Genomic DNA, 25,217 nt, shown 5'->3' on the forward strand with positions numbered 1-25,217 from the left:
ACATATGTATTTCACACTTCCTCTAGCCTTTCAAAAGAAATGTCCATAATATCTACCACGTCTATAATAAAATCTGTACATCAGTTAAGGATGAGTACCACTAAATACTGTAAGGTTGCAATTGACCCCTTTAGCGATGGTTTAATTAAAGGAAATCTAGTCTTTTGTTAGCTTACGTACATGGCATTGAATTTGTTACAGTAAAGACCACATTCAATGGAAGCTAAAGGTTGTGTAACACTTTCCTGTAAAATTCACTATGTAACTATCGCTCCATGAGCAGAAGAAATGAATTCCATTTTTCATAGGTAATCATGAGTCAATTTAGATACCTAGGCTGACATTTCACAGACACGTTGTGTTAGTGGATGGCTGTTTGGAACATATAAAATTTTCCCAGAAGTCACAAGATACGTCAACCCACTTTTCTAGATCTCGTGAATGAAGATAATGAACTGTGATACAGAAGACCGCATCGTGTGGAATATAAGTTTGGTTTTCACAGGAATCTCACTACCCTCAAATCATAATACTGAAAAAGCACAAGACACAGATCGTACAAAACAGAGGACATATTGTTTTAATTTACTTAGGTATGTACAGTCACACGTATCTGATACAATTTCAAATTAAACTGTACATAACTTGGTATAATTAATTCCAGTAGTAGTTTTTCCACTAGACATTGCACCCTGTATAGCTGGAAGCACCGCAGCAGTGGCGTCCCCTGGGCTAGGCTGTGAGGCTGCGACCACCCGTGAACTTGGGAAGATGCTCGCCCGTGGGGTCGTACTTGGCGACCAGTTGCTTGAACATGTCGGGGAACTTCTTCGACACGTGGGCGAAGAACTTGGCCATACCTTGTTTCTGCTTCTCGGTGCACTTAGCGCACTGCGTGGCTAGCGCCTCGGGCAGCATGTCTGGAAAACACAAGAAAAAGAAACGGTCCCGATCATAAACTTCCCACGTCACGAGTTCCGAAATAATCAAAGCGTCACATTCTATCGCAGAGAGGCTTCTATTAAAGGGATGGCTTGACAGTGCCCTTCACCTCTCACTAACCTGACGTTAAGCATTTTGTCTCTAGATACTTCTCATAACCATCATCTTCTATCATCTGTTCATCCTCTTTACTGCAATATTTTCCTCTCTACTGTCTTTCCTGCACCATGTTAAATGTTTCTGGCTGCCGTAGAAGAGTCACAGTAAACCCCCTCTTCTTTCGTGTTTTCCATAGAATTTGTTTCTCCCAACTCTACGTTCCATTGTTTGTCCGTCCATTAAATTTTAGCACCCTTTCCTGACATGATACGTCAACGGTCCCAGTTTATTCTTATCTAGACTTCACTAAATCCACGTTTCAATTTCATGTAATGCTGTGCTAAAGGCGCAAAACTTTCCAGAATATCTTTGCCAACTGTAGCGAACATTTAATACAGGGTATATTTCTCCACTAACGCTCCATCTCCTTTTGATTTTGAAGATCTTGCTTCGTACATAGGAGAATGCCTTCTCTGTGTCCTCCCAATTTTGATGTTATGAGATTTTTCTACTACTCGTTACAACATTCGCATTACCAGTATCTGTCCTCGAGCAATATTCTGTTTCTTGTTCGCTGCATTCGCAGTTGTTTCAAATCTTCCTTATTTCTGCCAGATCGGCCAGCTCCCTTGCGAGCTTTAGGACCGTTATTGTATATACTGCTCTGATATTCCTCTTCTGAAACTTTTTTCACTGTGGTTTTTGGCGTTTTTACCGCGTATTAAATAACACTGGTGACTAGCAATGACCTTATCTTACCTACTTTGCAATATGAATTGGTCTTTGTTGATATTATGGATGGGTTATTAATAGAAAATAGTAAGGCATCCTGTCGATGAAATGACAGGAGTTGATAACTACTCAGCTGTTCAGCAGAAAAAGCAATGGAAGATATACATCAGAAAACAACGACAAAAATTATTCAATTATTAAAAAAGACTATACGTGCCTCACTTCATAAGTTTGGTAAATAAAAGCCAATCAGTTGCAGAATTAAAGGTTTATTAAAATTTTTCCCGGATTTCGGTAAATATAAATTTGTTTCTTTAAGAAGGAAAATGGACCTGTTGAATATATTATTACAAAATACACTGAAGAGTCAAAGAAACTGGTAATGCTGCCCAATACCGTGTAGGGCCACCGCGACCACGCAGATGTGCCGCAACACGACGTGGCATGGACTCGACCATTGTCCGGAGTGTGCTGGAGGTAATTGACACTATGAATCCTGCAGAACTGTCCACACAATTTGCAGTATCATCATTCCTAAAATACATCGATTCTCTTCTTTTCTAGTGTCTCGTCAGTCCATACTGCCATATAATTCATTGCTCCACATGTACATTCTCAGAGCTACTTTCCTTAAATTAAGAACTATGTTCGATGTAGACTGTCTTTTTTTGCTGCCAATACACTGAAACACCAAACAAACTGGTACAGGCATGCGTATCAGTGATCTCTACACAACCTGGACGTAAAAGTCTGGTCTCTAAGTGAGGAACTGCAACGTTTCTGTAGATTCAAGTGCTTTGAATCGTCCGCCATATTGTAGTTTGGCAAACAAATTTCCATCAGGCTGTACGTGGCAAAGAATTAGATACTGCCTTCTTGTTTTGAACTTTATGTTAACATGACATGTGATGTAGTAGGCTGATGAAACTTCCTGGCAGATTAAAACTGTGTGGCGGACCGAGACTCGAACTCGGGACCTTTGCCTTTCGCGGGCAAGTGCTCTACCAACTGAGCTACCGAAGCACGACTCACACCCCGTCCTCACAGCTTTACTTCCGCCAGTAACTCGTCTCCTGCCATCCAAACTTTACAGAAGCTCTCCTGCGAACCATGCACGACTAGCACTCCTGAAAGAAAGGATATTGCGGAGACATGGCTTAGCCACAGCCTAGGGGATGTTTCCAGAATTAGATTTTCATTCTGCAGCGCAGTGTGCGCTGATATGAAACTTCCTGGCAAATTAAAATTGTGTGCCGGACCGAGACTCGAACTCGGGACTTTTGCCTTTTGCGGGCAAGTGCTCTACCAACTTTTTTTTCCGGGTCTTCTTCCTCCCCTTCAACCCGTCCTTTACGGTCGCCAAGTGTTGCCTTCTCGGCACGGCTTCTCTGCCTTTAAAGAATGAATGTAACTTGATGATGTGGAAACGCGTTTCTTCTGAACGACAAACGAATTATGCCCCTTCTGTTGCCTTTGTTTGCAACATGGCTTGAATAAAAATAAATGTAAATTCCATTGAGAAGGCAGTCACATAATTGTTATGGAAATGTAACTGCATCTGTAAATTTCGTTCTCCGTGCGTGGAAAAACGGAAAGAAGCAAACTCATTATTGCTGATAAGTAAAATTTCCTTTTTCAGAAGGTAATGAAGTAAAATAGGCTTCTTCTGCTTGATTTTTCACACAATTAACATAAATGTGTCTTCTTGTGAAAAGAAAAGGAAAGAAAGACAGAAACTAAATAAAGGGTGTATACCAGTTTCATCACTGTGCTTCCCCGAAAACAAAGTAGTAGATACACATAGGCTTAATTGGTCTTTACTGATGATCTTCTCTGATTACTTTCTGTTGGAAATCCTCCTCCTGCTACGTGAAGTACAAACTTTAACCAAAAATAATTCGTCTAACATACGAAATGCTTGGATGTGTAACGTAAATTACGCATTTCTATTGGTTACAGGATTGTTTTAGTTAAAAAATTTGCGTAATTTTCTTTGAATTTTTTAGTACACATCAACTTCTGGTGCTCAGTTGTAAAGTATACCCAGAAGTCCTCCCTATTGCTTGACTCTTTTGTTAGGATGTAATGCATCGTTTGGCCTTTCAACCAGTTAATTGCATTTCGTTTTGTTTTAGGGTAAGGTATACCGTCAGGGTTTAAAAATTCAGCAGTCGTAACGGCATTGGGCGTAGTTCTGGTGACGCTCGCTATCTTTTGTCTTATGTAGAGCCATATTTCTTTTACCCTGTCACACTGCAATCTGTGCTCGTCGGTATCTGGTATATTACATAACGTACACAGCGGTGACTAGGCCAATCGAATAGAGTGAAGTTTAGAGTTCGTCGTAATTTTTCTGTTTACAGCAAAGTACCAGGTCGATTTGACATACGTTGGCAGGTTCCGCAGTGAATATTTTCCCATATAGTTTCCCAGTTATAACAAGGATACTTTTGTTCTACGTCGTTTCTGGGTTTGTCTTTCATCAAGTTATTGTAAAGTTCTTTTACTTTCATGACGTCTTTTTCAGGAATCCTTGCCTGTATGTAGCTGTATTCTACGAAAAAGTATTTCAAGTGGTATAGTCCGTTGGGTATGTGTTGGACATTTATAGGTGCACTGACGTCAGCAGGAGCTATTTCGTTTAACAAATGTGCAGTAAGGGTACCACTTGGCTCTTTCCATTGTTTGTATGTGGTAGCAAGGTATAAGGCTTGCGCTTTTTTGCTGACATCGGTGAGATTTAACACACCACATTTCGTAGGGAGCATCAGAATGTCATATTTGACTTTGAAAGTGCGTCCGCGGCTCACAAAGTGTCTTAGTGCAGATGCGATGCTTTTCAACAAAGTCGCAGGTGGTGGCAGAACTTGTGCTACATAATTAACTTTGGACGTGATGTATACATTTTCCACTGTTACTTTTTGAAGTTCATCGAGTTTCCTAATACTATGTGCTTGTACAGAGGCGCGTATGCCCGTTAAGTAATTTTCGATGATTCGCAGCAATAGTGTGCTTGATATTTTTTTAAAAATCTATGCCGAGACATTTCATGGCTACAAGCACGCGTAACAGATCCTGCGTTTGCGTCCTAATTCCACGGCCGATGTTGAAAATCCCCGACTTTGTTCTATTAAGTTTTGCACCAGATGCCTGTTCATATTGTGTTACTATTCGTAGTGCGCTTAGTACTTCAGCGCCATTCACGACTAGGAAGCCAACATCATCAGCGTATGCCTTGCACACGTCGTGGGTGGGACGAGTGAAGCTTCATGAGAGTGACTTGTTTCTTGGGGGTGGTTGGATGCTTTCTTTGTTGGCTTTCCTTGGTTCAAATGGCTCTGAGCACTATGGGACTTAACATCTATGGTCATCAGTCCCCTAGAACTTAGAAATACTTAAACCTAACTAACCTAAGGACGTCACACAACACCCAGTCATCACGAGGCAGAGAAAAGGCTTTCCTTGGACGTCTCGTTTTTCCAGCGCAGAAGGGGAACGATCCTCAGAAACTGGTGTCGCTTTCGTGTTGCTATAGATCTGTTGGCTTAACGTACTACCTATTTCCTTCGCTTTTTGTCGGAGTCTGGGGGCTGTCTCCTCTGCACCTTTGCGCGCCAGCCGGCGTTTCTTATTTTTCTTTGGAGAATTGCCTCTTGACGGACTTTCTTCAGTATCCAAGTTAGTATCGCTTTCTTGCAAGGTGTGTCGGTCTTCAACTTCCGGCGGATCTGCTGCCTTTACAGTTGCGGGTGCCTGTTTCGGTGGAACTTCAACTATTTCCGTTGATTGGCGGGACTCTTGTACGTCGTCAGCTATGACGGCACTGACGTCCATCGGAATTTCAGTGTCTGGAGAATTTGTATTTGCACACGATTCAGGGGCTGAGGAAGCAGTCGGCCGTTCGCGTACCACGGCGGCGTAAGTTCCCGGCAGTGTTGTCATCGCCGGTGACCTGGCGGCCTCGCCGGCCGGCAGCTGTCCAACGCGCCGCTGTATACATCCTGCGCGAACGTGTCCAGGCTTGTTACAGGCGGCACAGGTTCGCGGTCGGTCGTCATAAATTACAATCCCTCTATATCCGCAGACATTGATGTACGACGGGATGTGCTTTTGTAACTCTACTCGAAGCTGCCGTACGCCATTTAGTACTGGGAATTTATGCGCGCTTGACCATTTCTCGGCAAAGTTGCTGAGCACTTTCCCGAAGGGTGAAATTACAGCATTAATGTGGTCTGTTGTAATCTCAAAAGGCAACTCGAAGAAAAAAAATGGTTCAAATGGCTCTGAGCACTATGGGACTTAACATCTTAGGTCATCAGTCCCCTAGAACTTAGAACTACTTAAACCTAACTAACCTAAGGACAGCACACAACACCCAGCCATCACGAGGTAGAGAAAATCTCTGACCCCGCCGGGAATCGAACCCGGGAACCCGGGCGTGGGAAGCGAGAACGCTACCGCACGACCACGAGATGCGGGCGCAACTCGAAGATTCGAATTGCGTGAATGCCAAAACCAGCATGTGCAACGGTGACTTCACCAATGTTTCCATCTGAGTGCTTAAATTTCATGACACCTCCGGAAGACTGAACTATTTTCTCGCACAACTCGGAACTACGCATTTTAACAAATACGACACAAGCTACAATCGACAAGTGGATCCCAATTTCATCATTAAAGGAGAGCTTCACATCTTCTTCTAACCAATTTTCTACTTCAAACGACTTGGGTCTGGCATATCGAGGATCAAAGGTAAGTTTCAACGTATCTTTTCGACTTGGTTGAGCCATCAGTGCATGCTACTCATTACTTCTCGAAGTGTTCTATAAACAGAGTTTGAAGCCGCAGCAGGCGCAAGACCTACCACGCGGAAGCACAGACGGCGCAGCGCACACCACACTACGTCCTACCTCCACGCCGTCCGCCGGTGAACTGTGAACTGAGCTACCCAAGCACGACTCACGCCTCTTCCTCACAGTTTTAATCTTGCAGGAAGTTTCATATCAGCGCACACTCCGCTGCAGAGTGAAAATCTCATTCTAGTAGGCTGATGTTGGAGCGGAATTGAAAAGTATTTTCTTTTTGTGTTCTAGTGACATTTCCAAGCAGCCATATTGTAATTTGGCAAGAAACGAAATAGAAGCATCTATCGCTGGCACGATCAGAACAGCTGAAGCTCAACATCTGGATAATACAGAGATCACTAATACGTATTCAAATACATATATAAGTAAACAGGTAGAATACGGCGTTACAGTTGGCAACGCCTACATAAGACAACCAGTGTCTGCGGCAGTTGTTTGACCGGTTACTGCTCCCACAATGGCAGGTTATCAAGATTTAAATGAATTTGAACGTGGTGTTATAGTTGGCGCACGAGCGATGGGACACACCATCTCCGAGGTAGTGATGAAGGGATTTTCCCGTACGACCATTCCACGAGTGTACCGTGAACATCGGGAATCCGGCAGTGCGTCAGATCTCTGATAACGCTGCTGCCGGAAAAAGATCCTGTAAGAACGTGGCCAACGACGTCTGAAGAGAATCATTGAACGTCACAGCAGTGCAATCCTTCCGCAAATTGCTGAAGATTTCAATGCTGGGCCATCAATAAGTGAATTATTCAACGAAACTTCATCGATACCGCCTTTCGCAACCGAAGTCCCACTCGGGTACCCTTGACGACTGCAGGACATAAGGCTTTACCCCTCGTCTCGGCCAGTCAACAGCGACTATGGACTGTTGATGACAAAAGATGCTGCCTGATCGGACGAGTCTAGTTTCAAATTGTATCTAACGGATGGACTTACACGGGTATGGAGACCGTGCATGTCAGCAGGGGACTGTTCAAGCTGGTGGAGGCTCTGTAATGGTGTGGGACGCCTGATTTGGAGTGATATGGGACCACTGATACCTCTAGATACGACTGACAGGTGACACGTACGTAAGCATGTTATCTTTTAACCTGCATCCATTCATATCCAATGTGCAATTCCGGCAGGACAATGCGACAACCCACACGTCCATAATTGCTGCAGAGAAATTGGAGGAACACTCTTCCGCTGACCACCAAATTCCCCAGACATTAACGTTATTGAGCATATCTGTGATGCCTTGCTGTTCAAAACAGACCTCGACCCCCTCGTACTCACGGATTTATGGACGGCTCTGAAGGAATCATGGAGTCAATTCTCTCCAGCACTACTTGAGACATTAGTTTAGTCGATTCCATGCCGCATCGTGTTGTGAGAGTTCTGCGTGTTCGTGGGGCCCCTACACGATTTTAGGCAGGTGTACCAGTTTCTTTGGCTCTTCAGCGTATAATAACAATATTACGTTTAACGCCAAACTCATTTCTGGCACGGCTCACCAAGAAGGGGGAGAGGAAGCGCAATAATGATACGTGGCGTTATTTCCGTAATTACAAAATGGAGTCAAATTTACACAAAAAGTTTGGAGGTATGAGCCCATTAAGCAAGTATGACGTTCCACCCCGCCTGGCGTCTGACGTGCATGGACGCACTGCTTCGGTTGGAAGGATGTCATAAAGCAGTCGTATTCTCTCCTTGGCCCACAACTGTAGTATCTCGTCAATGATATCCTGCGTTCTGGCACTGGCATTGTGGTGACATTTGAACCGGTAGCATGCGTGTTCTACTGGGGACTGTTCTGGGGATGTTGATGGTCACAGAAGCCCCTCACCATCACGTAGATGGTTCATAGAGACCTGAGCCAAATGTGGTCGATAGTTACCGTGTTGAAAAATGGCACCACTGTATTGTCGCATTAGAGGTAACTCTCGAGGACGTAACAAGTCCGTGACGTATCGTTGTGCCGTCATCGGAGTTCCCTCAGTTATTACCATCGGTGACTGAGTCGTTGCTGACAGCACTTCACATCATGATACTAGGAGTGAGCCCTTTTCCGTTATGTGCACTAATTTTGTTCTTAACTGACGTCTTACCCTTTGAATTCTGGTTCCTTTCGGCTCTAGATGTTATTACATGTAGTATATTCGCAGTTGTGAATATGGACAACGATTAGCTGTATATGGAATGACGACAATGAGAAGTTGTGCCGGACCGGCACCCGAAAGCGGATTTCCCGCACGTCGCGAGCGGTTGCCTTAATGTTAGGCTACCCGAGCACGCTTCACAGCCAGACCCGAAATGAGTCTTCAACTATATGTCTACAACCTGCACTCGTACATCCAATACGTACATTCCCGTACAGGGGAGGCATTTCATTTCAAAATCGTTTACCCGGTGACGGAGGATAAATGAGATATTTCAGTATTGTGCTGTTCAGAAGTATAATGCAATGTTCCTTCTGACATGCATGCATGTAAGGCGACCGCTCGTGATAAGTGGAAAGCCGGGTTAGAATCCTAGTCTGGCACAAACTTTTACTGTAATCTACGTTCATCCATTATGGACCATGGGACAACGGCTGGCAGGTATTTCTTTATGCAATAATTTCCACCAGCCGTATGATGTATTGTAGAAATTTATTTTCTGAACTTCATATGTGCTACCAGTTTCGGCATTACATTGGTGCCATCTTCAGGCCCCACACGTCATAGTCGTAAAATCATTGATGTTTGCTAACCGCCCCAGTCTGTGTCACCTGGTCATCAAGAGCTGTTTGCATAACGATTTGATTCACGGATCCAGTTATATGGCTCCATCCGTGTATAGCCATTTTACGACTATGACGTGTGGGACCTGAAGATGGCATCAATGTAATGCCGAAACTGGTAACATATAAGAAGTTCAGAAAATACATTTCTACAATACATACGGCTGGTGGAAATTATTGCATAAAGAAATTTTTACTGTAGTAATGCCAGCTTATCGTTTTCCACATTCGCAAATGCGAACACATTTCACGTATTTCAAAATGGCTGTAGTCACCGCAGTGCCTGTTCCTTTGAACATGCCTGCGTGTCCAAAGGAACACTGCATAGTTCTCCTGAACAACACGGGAACTGCACTATCTTGCTAGCTGCTATTTGTGGACGTTCCTCCGGTATTTTATTGCAATCGAAGGCGTTCGTTTGCATTTTTCTATCCGACTGTGTCTGGACGGTTTTCTTGACACGTTTTCGAGATGTGTAGTGGCCGTGCATTGTTATATGGATTTTGCCTCCTGCTGACTACGTTCCTGGGTACCGTGGCTTCACCGAATATGGACGTAGGCCAGCGCTTACTGTAAAAAAATTCTGTAAGTTACTTGTCTGGCATATTATCTATTCAGTGCTTGCCAGACTAGTTTTATTTATTGCTGTACTATATTTTAATATAACAGTGTTTAATTCTGCTCATGCGTATGTTATGGGACAGATTAGCCATTATTTAATACCATGTTTGCCGCGCGGAATTAGCCGAGCGGTCTAGGGCGCTGCAGTCATAGACTGTGCCGCTGGTCCCGGCGGAGATTCAAGTCCTCCTTCGGGCATGGGTGTGTGTGTTTGTGCTTAGGATAATTTAGGTTAAGTAGTGTGTAAGCTTAGAGACTGATGACCTTAGCAGTTAAGTCCCATAAGATTTCACACACATTTGAACAATACCATGTTTATTGTTTTCAAGAGTGAAACTGCAAAAAGGCCTCTCACTTGGTCTTGTAACTTTCTTCAAATCATTTTCAGTAATGTACATTCTTCGTACATCAACGAAAGAGTCATATTTTTGTAAGAAAAAATGGTACAAATGGATCTAAGCACTATGGGACTTAACATCTCTGGTCATCAGTCCCCTAGACTTAGAACTGCGTAAACCTAACTAACCTATGGACATCACACACATCCCTGCCCGAGGCACGATTCGAACCTGCGACCGTAGCAGTCGCGTGGTTTCAGACTGAAGCGCCTAGAACCGCTCGGCCATAACGACCGTCTTTTAGTGAGACAGGTGGCCAGTTGCGTCTAGTAAATCGGCATTAATTGTTATTGGTTGTTTACAGTACTAGCCATCTGTATAATAACTAAATTGTGATTCATTTGTTTGTACTATTATTTGCTTGGCTGTAACCCCCTGAAATTAAGCGCTTGCCTAACGCTTTGCTCTATATTTCAGTTGTACATGATATGGGACAGCGGGACTTAATGTTTACAATTAGTTTCCCACATGTTACCTACGACTCATCCCTTCTAAATGCTGCGGAACTAATTCCGAGCAACACTGTCAGGAGGCAACTATTACTTTAGTTTTGTTCGGCCGTTTGTGGCAGCGTATACAGGGTGGTCCATTGATAGTGACCGGGCCAAATATCTCACGAAATAAGCATCAAACGAAAAAACTACAAAGAACGAAACTCGTCTTGAAGGGGGAACCAGTGCATTTCAAGAAATGTATTTATTGAAGTGGTGAGCCTTGGGTTTAACTGAGTTATTTACACTGACGAGCCAAAGGAAATCGCACACCTGCCTAATATTGTGTAGGGCCCCCGCGAACACATAGATGTTCCGCAACACAAAGTGACATGGACTCGACTAATGTCTGAAGTAGTACTGGAGGGAACTGACACCATGAATCCTGCGGTGCTGTCGGTAAATCCGTAAGAGCACGAGACGATGAAAATCTCTTCTGAACATCACGTTAGAAGGCATTCCAGAAATGCTCAATAATGTTCATGTCTGGGGAGTTTATGGCCAGCGGAAGTGTTTCAACTCAGAAGAGAGTTACTAGAGCCACTCTGTAGCAGTTCTGGACATGTGGGGTGTCACATTGTCCAGTTGGAATTGCCCAAGTTCGTCTGAAAGCACAATAGACATGAATGGATGCAGGTGACGAGAGAAGATGCTTACCTACGTGTCACCTGTCAGAATCGTATCTAGACTTATCAGGGGACCCATAACACTCCAACTGCACACTTCCCTCACTATGACAGAGCCTTCACCAGCTTGAACAGTCCCCTGCTGACATGCAGAGTCCATGGATTCATGAGGTTGCTTCCGTACCCGCTCACGTTCATCCACTCGATACAATTTGACACGAGACTCGTCCGACCAGGCAATATGTTACCAGTCATCAACAGTCCAATGTCGGTGTTGACGGGCCCAGGTGAGGCATAAAGGTTTGTGTCGCGCAGTCATCAATGGTAGACAAGTGGGCCTTCGACTCCAAAAGCCCATATCGATGATGTTTCGTTGAATGGTTCGCACGCTGACACTTTTTGATGGTCCAGCATTGAAATTTGCAGCAATGTGGACTGCACTTCGGTCATGTTGAACGATTTTCTTTAGTCGTTGGCCCCGTTTCTGCACGGTTTTTTCCTGCCGCAGTGGTGCCAGAGATTTGATGTTTTACCGAATTCCTGAAATTCACGGTACACTCGTGAAATGGCCGTACGCGTAAATCCCCATTTCGTCGTTACCTTGCAGATGCTTTAACCCCTTGCCCGTGCAACGACTATAACATCACGTTCAAACTCACTTGAATCTTGATAAGCCGCCGTTGTAGCACCAGAAACCGACCTACTAACTGCGCCAGACACGTGTTGTCTTATATAGGCGTTGCCCACCGCAGCGCTTCATTCTGCTTGTTTAAATATCTCTGTATTTGAATACTCATGCCTGCACTAGTTTCAAATGTGTGTGAAAACTTACGGGACTTAACTGCTAAGGTCATCAGTCCCTAAGCTTATACACTACTTAACCTAAATTATCCTAAGGACAAACACACACCCATGCCCGAGGGAGGACTCGAACCTCCGCCGGGACCAGCCGCACAGTCCATGTCTGCAGCGCCTAAGACCGCTTGGCTAATCCCGCCCGGCTGCCTGCACTAGTTTCTTTGGCGCTTCAGTGTATTAGTCATCAGTGGTCGCACTATTGTATTGTATTTCACTAATTGTAAAGTGTTCGATTATTTTTCGACAATGCAGGATGTCTACCCTTAGAGTAGTCAGGCGCCTAGTCGGCCCAAACAAATACTGCTCAAATAGTCTTTCATGTGGACCCCCAGTGGCGATGAAAACCGTCAGTCTGTTTCCCATTACAAGCAAAATGATTTTTAAAGCGGAATTTTTCGTGCCCAATCGATAGAGGAGTCCCAAAGTGGTCTAGTCGATATTCTTTTTATCGATATGCAATAACAGGGTCAGTAAAAGACCAAGAATAACCATTACTGCAGCAGCAACCCAGCACCGCTGTTACTGGATGGCAGTACCAGTCAGCTCGGGCCAGGCGGTGCTGCCGAAACACACACACACACACACACACACACACACAATGCGCTTGACGAGTCTTAGGAGAGACATCTTGCATACAAGTTTGTTAACTCAGGAATGCAGCGGCTGCAGCAAACTGGGATACATCGCCATCGCCTGCCACGGTAATGATGCATGATAGCCATACTAACAAACCCAACCTTGCATGAACTATCGCAGCTAGTAAGCCGCTACTGCTCTTACTACTCATCCCACTGCCGTAGAGGTTTTTTCCCACGCCACGAGCCATGGCACTTTTTTCCCTCTGCTCTTCAAATTGCTACCCTCATTCGTGTTTCGTCCACTATCTATCACCTGATGGACCGTGTTAATGTGTAGTCTTACCCAGACGCACGGATAACATCACAGTCCAGCGTCCTGTGATCCACATACTATATAACTGACATGTTGACGGAGGTGGCACTAGAACTTTTGGTCTGGTCACCACATTGGTGCGGGCGTGGAGGGGCCCCATCTCTATTAAAACCACGCCGCTTCAGAAAGATTAAGACAAGATGAACACTTTGATTCCCGTAATCTATGACCTATGTAAGTGACTTATCACTACCTAGCAGCTTGGAAAGCTCACAATTTTAGTAATTCTCCCAGGCATTACATTTCCTAACTAAAGCGAATAACGTGATTTTTTTTTCATGCCTTGTAACTGAGTGTAGAAGATGTAAAGGAAATGTGAGAAGGGAGACATAACGGTATGCAATACGAGTACTGTGTGTGTGAGAGAGAGACTGGTTAGCACTGTGCTCTGACCTTTGCCCTGCTTGTCCTCCTTACTACAGACGTCGTCCGTATCGCTGAGAAGGCACTTGAGGATGGACTCCACCTTGGCGTCATCCTGCAATATGGCGTCGGCATCAGCACCCTCGTACGGCGACGGGTACGTCTCCTGGAGAACAGGGTAATTACCTTCATCAGTCTGAAGGATTCGTTGTACAAGACTGTAAGTGGTGTAGCTTTTGTGGCAAAGTCGGAGACTTTTGTAAAGCGGAGAACAAAATGCACAAGACAGTAATTTCTGTAGGATGGATAAGTAATTTTATGAAGCTGGTTATCTATCAAATCAAAACTAACGTACAACTAAAACCTGACCCACGAGCAAGGGTCAGGAGATCACAGGGCACTGAACGATCTGAAAGCAGGGGTCGAAGTTATTAAAAACCCTGAGAGGTGCAGGAAACAGAAATTCTATTTGAGTTCACAAATCTGTAACACAGGGAACTTATCACCAGATTATCAGAAAAGACTTGTCATAATATTCCCAAAGAACAAAAGAGTGGGTAAACGCTATCGTACATCACGATGATAAGCTTGTAAACTGCTAATTGGAGTAACACTGTTATGAAAGCAGCGGAGAATCAATACGGGGATGACGGACTACAAGTGCACAAAATTCGTTTCAAAATTCAATCTGTAGTTCGGTCTGACGACTATTAGATGTGACTCTTTCCATATTTTTTTGTTCTTATTACTTTACATAAACAACTGAAATGACAAAAAAATAATATACTACACATATAAAGGAAATGGATAGACCTTCAAGTACGGAAAATCGTCGTTTATCGAAGCGTCACTGCTATTCTCTTCTTGATAGCAGTATACGCTCAAATGAGGTCACACTCGAGGATATACACTCCTGGAAATTGAAATAAGAACACCGTGAATTCATTGTCCCAGGAAGGGGAAACTTTATTGACACATTCCTGGGGTCAGATACATCACATGATCACACTGACAGAACCACAGGCACATAGACACAGGCAACAGAGCATGCACAATGTCGGCACTAGTACAGTGTATATCCACCTTTCGCAGCAATGCAGGCTGCTATTCTCCCATGGAGACGATCGTAGAGATGCTGGATGTAGTCCTGTGGAACGGCTTGCCATGCCATTTCCACCTGGCGCCTCAGTTGGACCAGCGTTCGTGCTGGACGTGCAGACCGCGTGAGACGACGCTTCATCCAGTCCCAAACATGCTCAATGGGGGACAGATCCGGAGGTCTTGCTGGCCAGGGTAGTTGACTTACACCTTCTAGAGCACGTTGGGTGGCACGGGATACATGCGGACGTGCATTGTCCTGTTGGAACAGCAAGTTCCCTTGCCGGTCTAGGAATGGTAGAACGATGGGTTCGATGACGGTTTGGATGTACCGTGCACTATTCAGTGTCCCCTCGACGATCACCAGTGGTGTACGGCCAGTGTAGGAGATCGCTCCCCACACCATGATGCCGGGTGTTGGCCCTGTGTGCCTCGGTCGTATGCAGTCCTGATTGTGGCGCTCACCTGCACGGCGCCAAACACGCATACGACCATCATTGGCACCAAGGCAGAAGCGACTCTCATCGCTGAAGACGACACGTCTCCATTCGTCCCTCCATTCACGCCTGTCGCGACACCACTGGAGGCGGGCTGCACGATGTTGGGGCGTGAGCGGAAGACGGCCTAGCGGTGTGCGGGACCGTAGCCCAGCTTCATGCAGACGGTTGCGAATGGTCCTCGCCGATACCCCAGGAGCAACAGTGTCCCTAATTTGCTGGGAAGTGGCGGTGCAGTCCCCTACGGCACTGCGTAGGATCCTACGGTCTTGGCGTGCATCCGTGCGTCGCTGCGGTCCGGTCCCAGGTCGACGGGCACGTGCACCTTCCGCCGACCACTGGCGACAACATCGATGTACTGTGGAGACATCACGCCTCACGTGTTGAGCAATTCGGCGGTACGTCCACCCGGCCTCCCGCATGCCCACTATACGCCCTCGCTGAAAGTCCGTCAACTGCACATACGGTTCACGTCCACGCTGTCGCGGCATGCTACCAGTGTTAAAGACTGCGATGGAGCTCCGTATGCCACGGCAAACTGGCTGACACTGACGGCGGCGGTGCACAAATGCTGCGCAGCTAGCGCCATTCGACGGCCAACACCGCGGTTCCTGGTGTGTCCGCTGTGCCGTGCGTGTGATCATTGCTTGTACAGCCCTCTCGCAGTGTCCGGAGCAAGTATGGTGGGTCAGACACACCGGTGTCAATGTGTTCTTTTTTCCATTTCCAGGAGTGTATTTAGAAATGCAGCATGTGCGAGGGACTTTCAGTTAAGCCTGGCACTCGTTGTCTGAAGTCAAATTTTTGTTATCTTCAGTATGGTTCATATACAATGTGAAGCACTTGTCCCACTTTCTTTACCACTCACGGGAGATACGGTGAAGGTCGTTCTTTGTCATATAACTCAAAAGCTAGTGTAAAACTTTCATTCTCAGAGCTTCATGATGTCCATGAAGGTCCTTTTTGGTATTACGATACAGGAAAAGTTGCACGACGCGGGGTATGGGCTGTTAAGTACATGGGTTGCTGTAGAAGCGCCTTTTCTGGTCGAAGCCTATGTCACAGTATAGGCAACGAGAGGCCTGGCACAATCCTAATGAAGCTTATACTACACAACATGCTTTATAAATTGCATTGCTGCAATGATTGTAGTATCCCTTCGAATAGTATGGATGTAATCGCAAATTCTGATGACCATGGACATGTTCTCAGGCTTTTTTTTTTATCATCAGTCTTCTCACTAGTTTGATGCGGCCGACCGCGAATTCCTGTTCTGTGCCAACCTTTTCATCTCAGAGCAGCACTTGCAACCTACGTACTCAGTTATTTGGTGGACGTATTCCAATCTCTGTCTTCCTATACAGTTTTTACTCTCTACAGCTACCTCTAGTACCATGGAAGTTATTTCCTGATGTCTTAGCGTCGTATCATCCTGTACCTTCTTTTTGTCCGTATTTTTCATGTATCCCTTTCCTCGCCGCCTCTGCAGAGAACCTCACTTCTTGCCTTTCCGGTCCACCTAATTTTCAACATCCGCCTTTAGTACCTCGTCCCAAATGCCTCGATTGTCTTCTGTTCCGGTTTACCACAGTCCATTTTTCACTACCATACAATCGTCAGAAATTTCTTCCTCAAAATAAGGATATGTTTGATACCGTTTGAACTTCTCTTGGACAGGAATGCACTTTTTGCCAGAGCTTGTTTGCTTTTCATGTGCTCCGTCCATTATGGGTTATTTTGCTGCCTAGATAGCAGAATTCCTTAACTACTCCTACTTCGTGATAAGCAGTTATGATGCGAAGTTTCTTGCCCTTCTCATATCTGCTACACCTCATTACTTTCGACTTTCTTCGATTTCCGCTAAAACCATATTCTGTACATTAGACAGTTCATACCATTCAACAGGTCCTATCACTCTTCTTCATTTTCACTGAGGACAGCAATGTCATCAGTGAATCTTATTGATATCCTTCCATCTTGAATTTTAATCCCACTCTTGAACCTTGTATGTATTTCTGTCATTGCGTCTTCGATGTACAGATTGAACAGTAGGAGTGAAAGAATGCATTCCTGTCCTACGCCCAATTTCATCCGAACAAAATGGTTCAAATGGCTCTGAGCACTATGGGACTTAACATCTATGGTCATCAGTCCCCTAGAACTTAGAACTACTTAAACCTAACTAACCTAAGGACATCACACAACACCCAGTCATCACGAGGCAGAGAAAATCCCTGACCCCGCCGGGAATCGAACCCGGGAACCCGGGCGTGGGAAGCGAGAACGTCATCCGAACATTTCGTTCTTGATTTTCCAGTCTTATAGTTACGACTTAATTCTTGTACATGTTATATATCACCCGTCTTTCCCTCTAGCTTTCCCCTATTGTTTTCAGAATTTCGAACATCTTACACCATTTCAGATTATAGAACACTTTTACCGAGTCGCTTTTCCTTCGGTCTTGCTTCCATTATCAACCCCAACGTCACAACTGCCTCTCATATGCCTTTACCTTTCCTTCAGACTTCTACACAGTTCTACATCAACATCCATACCCCGCAAGCCATCTGACGGTGTGTCGCGGAGGGTACCTTGAGTACCTCTATCGGTTCTCCCTTCTGTTCCAGTCTCGTATTGTTCGTGTAAAGAAAGATTGTCGGTATGCCTCTGTGTGGGCTCTAATCTCTCCGATTTTATCCTCATGGTCTCTTCACGAGACATATGTAGGAGGGAGCAACATACTGCTTGACTCCTCGGTGAAGGTATGTTCTCGAAACTTCAACGAAAGCCCGTACCGAGCTACTGAGCGTCTCTCTTGCAGAGTCTTCCACTGGAGTTTACCTATCATCTCCGTAACGCTTTCGCGATCACTTAATGATCCTGTAACGAAGCGCGCTGCTCTCCGTTGGATCTTCTCTATCTCTTCTATCAACCCTATCTGGTAAGGATCCCACACCGGTGAGCAGTATTCAAGTAGTGGGCGAACAAGTGTACTGTAACCTACTTCCTTTGTTTTCGGACTGCATTTCCTTAGGATTCTTCCAATGAATCTCAGTCTGGCATCTGCTTTACCGAAGTTTTATATGGTCATTCCATTTTAAATCATTGCCTGTTATGAGGGAGGGGGGGGCGGGGGCGGGGAATGGGAGGGGAATGACTGACCATGCTGCACTTGACCCACTCTATGCTAACGTATTTCATTTCTGGCTCATAACAATACACACAAACCCATTTGTTCTGGAGAGATTATATTTTGCATTTAAGAATCACCTCACCTTCAATACACTACTCCCAAAGCGGTACACATCTGCGCCGTTTTCCTTTTGCTCCGGAGTAAGGAATCGCCGTATCCGGTGTGCGTACTTTCTAACCACGGGCAAAATTTTTTTAATAGAGTGCAACGTGGATCACTACGAATAATGACTTATCTCTGTCAAGGCCGTAATGGGCGCTCCTTTTCTTTGCCGTTCGCAACTTTTCCGGCCGCTTTGGAATGGTTTGGGCCAACGAGAACAGGCTCGAAGGAACATGGTTTACTCACCAAGATCTCTCTAGAATTTGTCAGATGTCACCCAATCATCTCTGTCCGGGGGAACAGAAAATTATGTCTTTTGACGCTGTTCACGAAACTAAAAGAAGTGGAAGTTTTGGAGGCACCGAAAACGCACAATCTTTTCCATCCACCATTCCAACTCAACTACTCCTAAGAGAGCGCGGAAAACGATACTGTCGATAATTGCGGGGTCTGTCATGTAGATTTATTTGACGATGACAGATGGCTTCACTCAAGAGACCCGAAGATTAGTGCCAGTCTTTGCTGGACATCCCTCGTAATCCCAAGCTTAGATTAATCTCGAAGGTATCCAACTCTTATATGCGCTCCTTCGAGTGCTAGGCGCTGAATATCTGGAACGCTGGTCACAACAATTGCACTACAAGAATGAAATGAAAAAAAAATAGTGATAAGATTTTGATGAGAGTCCCACCTGAGTTTCTCAGGCATCAGAATAATATTTGACCTTTTACTGTCTCTTCATCTCTTTCGACAAAAGTGGAAACTTCCATCACATTAAACGAGACCGACGTAAGGCAAGTATTTCCAGACGACGATAAAAAGAAATTACATGGAAAACCTCCAGAAACTACAATTTTCGGACTTCATCGTTATTGTAATCAGACCTTTCAATGTTTGTTTCTAAGTTTCAAGCACTATTTCAATTTCTGTAACCTCTGTTGTACACATAAGTTACCCAAAACGGAAGTACCGTACATGAGTTCTCGGTTACACAAATTGGAGTTTCTGATAACTCAATACTAAATAATATACTCGGAATAGTGACCGCAACGGGGTGAAAATATATTTTATGCTAAATTGAGTTGCACACAAAAACGGGAGAAAATCATAGAAATGGAAAATCACATCCTATAGACTCTAGGACAAGATAGCGTTTTACCACTATTCCAGCTGAAATCATGCCTGAAGGGGGATCTGGAGAAAATGGCTTAGAAGTGAAGGCGAAACGCAACAGGTCGATTTCTGTGGTTCTCGGATTCCTGAAAGTTACAAACAAAATTATAACGCAACTGTTAAAGAGGAATTCTAATGAAAACAGAGGTATCCAACTTAAGAATCAAATTTCGCAAAACATAAAAAAGATGGAAAAGGATGAAAAATTACTATTTTACGTCATGTCGACAAACTCTTTATGGACAGACAACTAGCTCAGATGAACAAGGATCGAGAAGATAATTTTAATTTAGTTGAATAAATCTGATACAATTTTTATTTTACTGACGAGGAGTGCTAATTAATGTTAAACACTGGTACATAGTAAACAAGATACTTTGAGAAGCAAGAAGTACCAAAATACTGGTTAAAGGACAAAGTAATATTTACTTTTAATAATGGGGATAAAAATAAATAACTATAGAGGCGTAAGTCTCCTGGTTTCAGCCTATACGTTGTATACCAAAATGCAAGACGAAAAGGTATCATGGAAAATCTGACGCATAAAAAAAATCAGGCTTTAGAAAGTGGCGATCAACAGACCGAAAATGGTATACAACTACAGAAAGTTGTCGAAGAGAGACGAGAATTCAATAGGGAAATCCATTTTCCTATTATAGATTTTGAAAAGGCATTTAATGATGAACAGGGAATGGTATGGAATATGATGACTGAACGCATTATCCATCTCATCTCATAAAAAATGCAATTAAAAGTCTGTACACAAACCGATGTAGCGTCCCCATACGAAATGACAGTGAAACTAGGTAAAAAACCGTCAACAATTGTACAATGTACTACGTGTGATGCAAATCATGTGACATTTATAATATGAGAGACGCTTTTGTATGAAAAGAATAATTGTATGATGTACCAGAGAATAAAATTATGTTAATCGCAGAAAGAACAGTTAACTATTATTATCTGACATCTTCAAGCTATTCACATTAAGAGTGCCATTAAAAAAGTTTACTCTCTCTTATTGGTGGAATGTATAATTAGTAAAGAGTGCAGTACAACAAAAGGTGTAAAAGTTGTAAGTATTTTAATATATGTATTAAAAACATGTAGGAATTATTTAATGTATATTGGTAACATTCAGTCTTAAATAATCCATCCCTTTTCAGAATTTAGCTCATTTTGGAGCAACAGAAGGAACATCGGTGGCTAGCTGGAGTCACCGCCATGGCACGGTACATTTCAAAGCATTTCAACTGCAAGAATGGTGCGCAGGTTATTATTATTGTGAACGTGGTTCTAAGAACACACTGGCAGGCACTTACATGTGATTTGCAGAGTATCCATTTAGATGTGGATATAGATAGCTTGAGGCGAATGCGTGCGTGACGTCGGGCGAATCGTAAGGGAATGTGATGGAACTCTATACAAGTGATCCGGTAGATAACGGAGGCAAATCTATAATAGTGTTCGGATACGACCCAGTTGTGTACACAGTTATCGCAGAAGTAGAGAATGGCAGCGAAGTTCAGGAAGACGCTGATGCTCGTCAAATGTAATGTACTCCGCTTTCATACGTGAAAGTTTTGGACAGTGTTTTTTTACACCACAGTAGATCTATTACTCTAGTTGTGGGAAAGAGTGGGACCGTATTTTGACACATACAATATCTCTCACGTTAAGTGCGATTCATTCACGAAGTAGGTCCCCTACAAATTCTTTATCTGGCCGAAGACAAAATCATAAACATTGGTATCAAGGCGAGGTGGACAATGTTATTCATGGACTTTTCTCAATTACAGTAGTAACGCTACCGAAATGTTCAACTGGCTTCATCAGGAGACTGTAAGGAGGACTTCGTATGTCATGTATGTCCGGCACGTTTAGTCAGGAAACACGTTATTCCCATAGTTATTACACGTAATGTGCATGGTAAAATAGATTTCTTATGATAAACATGAGAAAATGTTTTTGGAGAGGTGCTGACAGTTGTCTTTGGTTCACAATACGTGAATGAAATGCCAAGAGCTGGAGTGCACAGGAACCCTCTATCAACAGTTGAACGTTGAACTGTGCAGTGTAGATGTACAAGAATCGACCCCGAGAATCACGTGGAGTGATTTGGCGAAGTTATAAAAAACCTAAAACAGAAGGTTTGGACGTGGTTCTTATGAGTCTACTGCCTGAATCATCACTGCTACTTAGGAGGCAAAGCTTCATAAGATAAAAGAAGCAAGGAATACAAGAATGTGACAAATATTTTTATTCCGAAAAGAAACCTATCGATGCCGTCCCAAGCTCAGAACTGAGAATGAAATGTCGGAAACTGTGCGTAATGAGCGACGCAGATTTGAAAATGAAAACTGTGGGAAAACGATGAAGAAGAAACTGGAAACATCTGGAATGTTTTACAGCTTAGAATATGCCAGCAATAAAAACGATCTTGAAACCGTCACCGAAATACAGATTCTTGACACATATACTACGGTGTCTTCGATCATTTCATTTTATAAGTGAAGTAGAAGAGATAAAATTGTACGGAAGACAGTTATAGAAGTTAGCAACACGCTGCATACGTTCGTTTCTTGGGAACGAAGTGATGAACTGATTAGTACGTGAGAGGAGATATGGACGGCAGTGTGCAGTAGAAGGAGAATCTATACTACCGGAAAAAGCAAGGCTTAACGGAAAGGTGATCATATTACCCCTGGGGCGGCGGCCGCAGTGCAGACGATGGACAGCAGCAACAGACCACACAGCTTCATGGCGGACAGCGGAGAGCGGTCTCTGTCTTCGCCCATCGCCCGTCTTTATACCTCCGCAGCAGTCAGCACTGCGTGACACGCAGCAATCTGGAGAAGTCTCTTCCGGCTATCGTTCTGCGAAAACTGTTTCTAATTACTGCCTTCCTGCTCTGCCTCAACTCAGAATTCGGTGTTTCTTAATTTGCGGCGACACTGTTCACACGCGAAATCCTAATTGTAGGGATGTCAGCTGCCACGTTGGAAATAGTAAAAAGTCACTGTTGTTTAACAACATGTCTCCGAGGATCGCATCCTAATGTTCCTCTGCATTGGGCGGCAACGCAGATTTCTTGGTGTCCCCTGGCCCAGTGGTGGCAATGCTTAAGTAAACACAGTGTGATTCAAAATGAATGTGACAAAATAGTATTTGTGTGACCACGGTAATGAATTTATTTTAGAAATACACATATAGAGCGAAAGATTAACTTTGACAGTTCCCCTGGACATTGAAAGATATTGGATATGGGGCCCATTTGTGACAGCAGATGTCTACCTGGTACTACATTTCCTGCCAGACGCGTTCCATCGTAGGCCAATGAGTGAGTTAAAGGCGCTGGATATCTGATGCCTCGCTGCTGTAAGTTCTGTGGAATTCGGGGGTTCGTAACCCATATTGCTCACATATCCCTAAAAGAAAAGAAAATCGGTGCTACAAGGTCTGGTGACCTGGTGCGCCAAAACACGATGGCACATCACTTGAGCCAACACGACCAGTCCAGCGTTGTGGAAGATGTTCATTGAGGTGACTACACACGACGCTATGCTAATGTGATGGGGCTCCGTCCCGCTGTAAAATGAAGTCGGGAACTTCTTCCGTGAACTGAGGCAACAACCAGAGAGAAAGATTATCGAGATAGGCCATGACTGTAGTGGTAGATTCTGTGAAGAAGAAAAGACCAGACGCCTGGTTATGGCACAAAAAACATTAAGTTTCAGAGAATCACTTACTTGTTGCAGACACACATACGGGTTTTATGTACACCATACTCTCAAATTGCGCTTGTTCATTTTGTTACTTAAGTTGAATGCGGCTTATGCAGACGACAGAAGCCTGTCTGAGAAATCATCCACCTCCATCCGCACTTGAAAATAAATGCATAATTTTCTCCGGTTTGGTTTATCGGTTGATTTTGGACCCTGAAACATTTGAGCTCTTTAAATCTTGAACTCTAGACGCCTGCACAACGCACGCCACACTGTCGATTGCGATACATTCAGTTCTCTGCTGGGTAGCTTTCCTAGTTGGTAAGAATATTTTTCACCACTTCATCCTTGACAGTAGGTCGTGCAGTGGTTTTCTTCTTGTATATGAATTCTGTCTTCTCGAACTGCTTTGTCCATTCAGCAGCATTGTGACGATGTGATGCTACTTTATCAAACTTGGCTCAAAAGTGTCTTAACGACGATTATTGACGATATTTTTGCGAATTAAATGATACAATGTGCCTTTTCTTATCGCGGATGCCACTATTTAGAATAATAACGGCAGCATGAAAATAACGGCGACTTTCCATTGTTTCATTGTTGCCAACCCAAATTGTGAGAGTTAAACTTTCGGTGCGTATTATTTCTGAAATATAGTCATTACTGAAGTCACAGGAATACTTTCTATTTGTCCCATTCATTTCGAATCACCCTGCAAATCTACGTTTAACAATTATTTGAGATGGCTGCTTACATATATAAGCTAGCTGTAGAATGCCCCTTGTATCTGAGACTCAAATTGTGACGCAAAGGGAGTAGTCACCCTCTATAGTATTTTTACACATAATGACTAGAGGAGAGGGAAATATATTAGGATTTAACGTCTAATGGATGATGAGGTCGTTATAGACGAAGTACTAGATCGTATTAGGGAAGAATAGGGGCCTTTTAGTTGGTTGGTTGGTTTTGGGGAAGGAGACCAAACAGCGAGGTCATCGGTCCCATCGGATTAGGGAAGGACGGGGAAGGAAGTCGGCCGTGCCCTTTGAAAGGAACCATCCCGGCATTTGCCTGGAGCGATTTAGGGAAATCACGGAAAACCTAAATCAGGATGGCCGGACGCGGGATTGAACCGTCGTCCTCCCGAATGCGAGTCCAGTGTCTAACCACTGCGCCACCTCGCTCGGTCAGGCCTTTTAGTTTCAAGATCTTTAGGGAAATATGAATATGTGTACTGAAGAACCAAAACCTACATCCACCTGCTGAATAGAGCGGTGGTTCATTTTTGAAACGCAATGCAGCAACGATTCAACGTGGTATGGATTCGGTAAGTCCTTGGTAAATTTCCGGAGGTATGTGGCAGCAGATGACCGCGCACAGATCGCGTAATACCAGTATATTACGGGCCAGTGGTTTATGGACGCAGAACCATCGACTATTACTGTCCCAGCTGCCTTCCTCCACGTTCAGATTGGAGGCATAGATGTCGCCTGAGTTAACAATCATTGTTGTCAAACCACTGTAGCACGATTCTGATCTTATAGGCAGTTATACTGCTTAAAGGTACGTTCACCGTTGGAGAAGAGGAGACGGTGGACCGCAATAATATTCCTTTAGTCCACAGTTGTCGGGACACCTTCGATCATTACTAAATTTTCAGCTTAAGCCTACATGAATGTCCTCCAAAGCGTGGTAATGTCTCGACCAGCA

The 25,217-nt window shown here is 44.1% G+C and overlaps 1 protein-coding gene across 1 annotated transcript; it reads right to left on the reverse strand.

The window, feature by feature from the left end:
* Positions 1-557: 557 nt before the first annotated feature.
* LOC126484288 (allergen Tha p 1-like) lies at positions 558-22,557 on the reverse strand. Its single transcript, XM_050107714.1, has 3 exons — positions 22,485-22,557; positions 13,750-13,885; positions 558-920 (listed from the first exon to the last, which is right to left on the reverse strand). The coding sequence occupies exons 1-3, from the start codon at positions 22,542-22,544 to the stop codon at positions 733-735; spliced, it is 384 nt and encodes a 127-aa protein (XP_049963671.1). The 5' UTR covers positions 22,545-22,557; the 3' UTR covers positions 558-732.
* Positions 22,558-25,217: the final 2,660 nt, after the last annotated feature.

The sequence above is a fragment of the Schistocerca serialis genome, chromosome 6 (genome assembly GCF_023864345.2).
Source record: "Schistocerca serialis cubense isolate TAMUIC-IGC-003099 chromosome 6, iqSchSeri2.2, whole genome shotgun sequence".
Classification (NCBI taxonomy): domain Eukaryota; kingdom Metazoa; phylum Arthropoda; class Insecta; order Orthoptera; family Acrididae; genus Schistocerca; species Schistocerca serialis.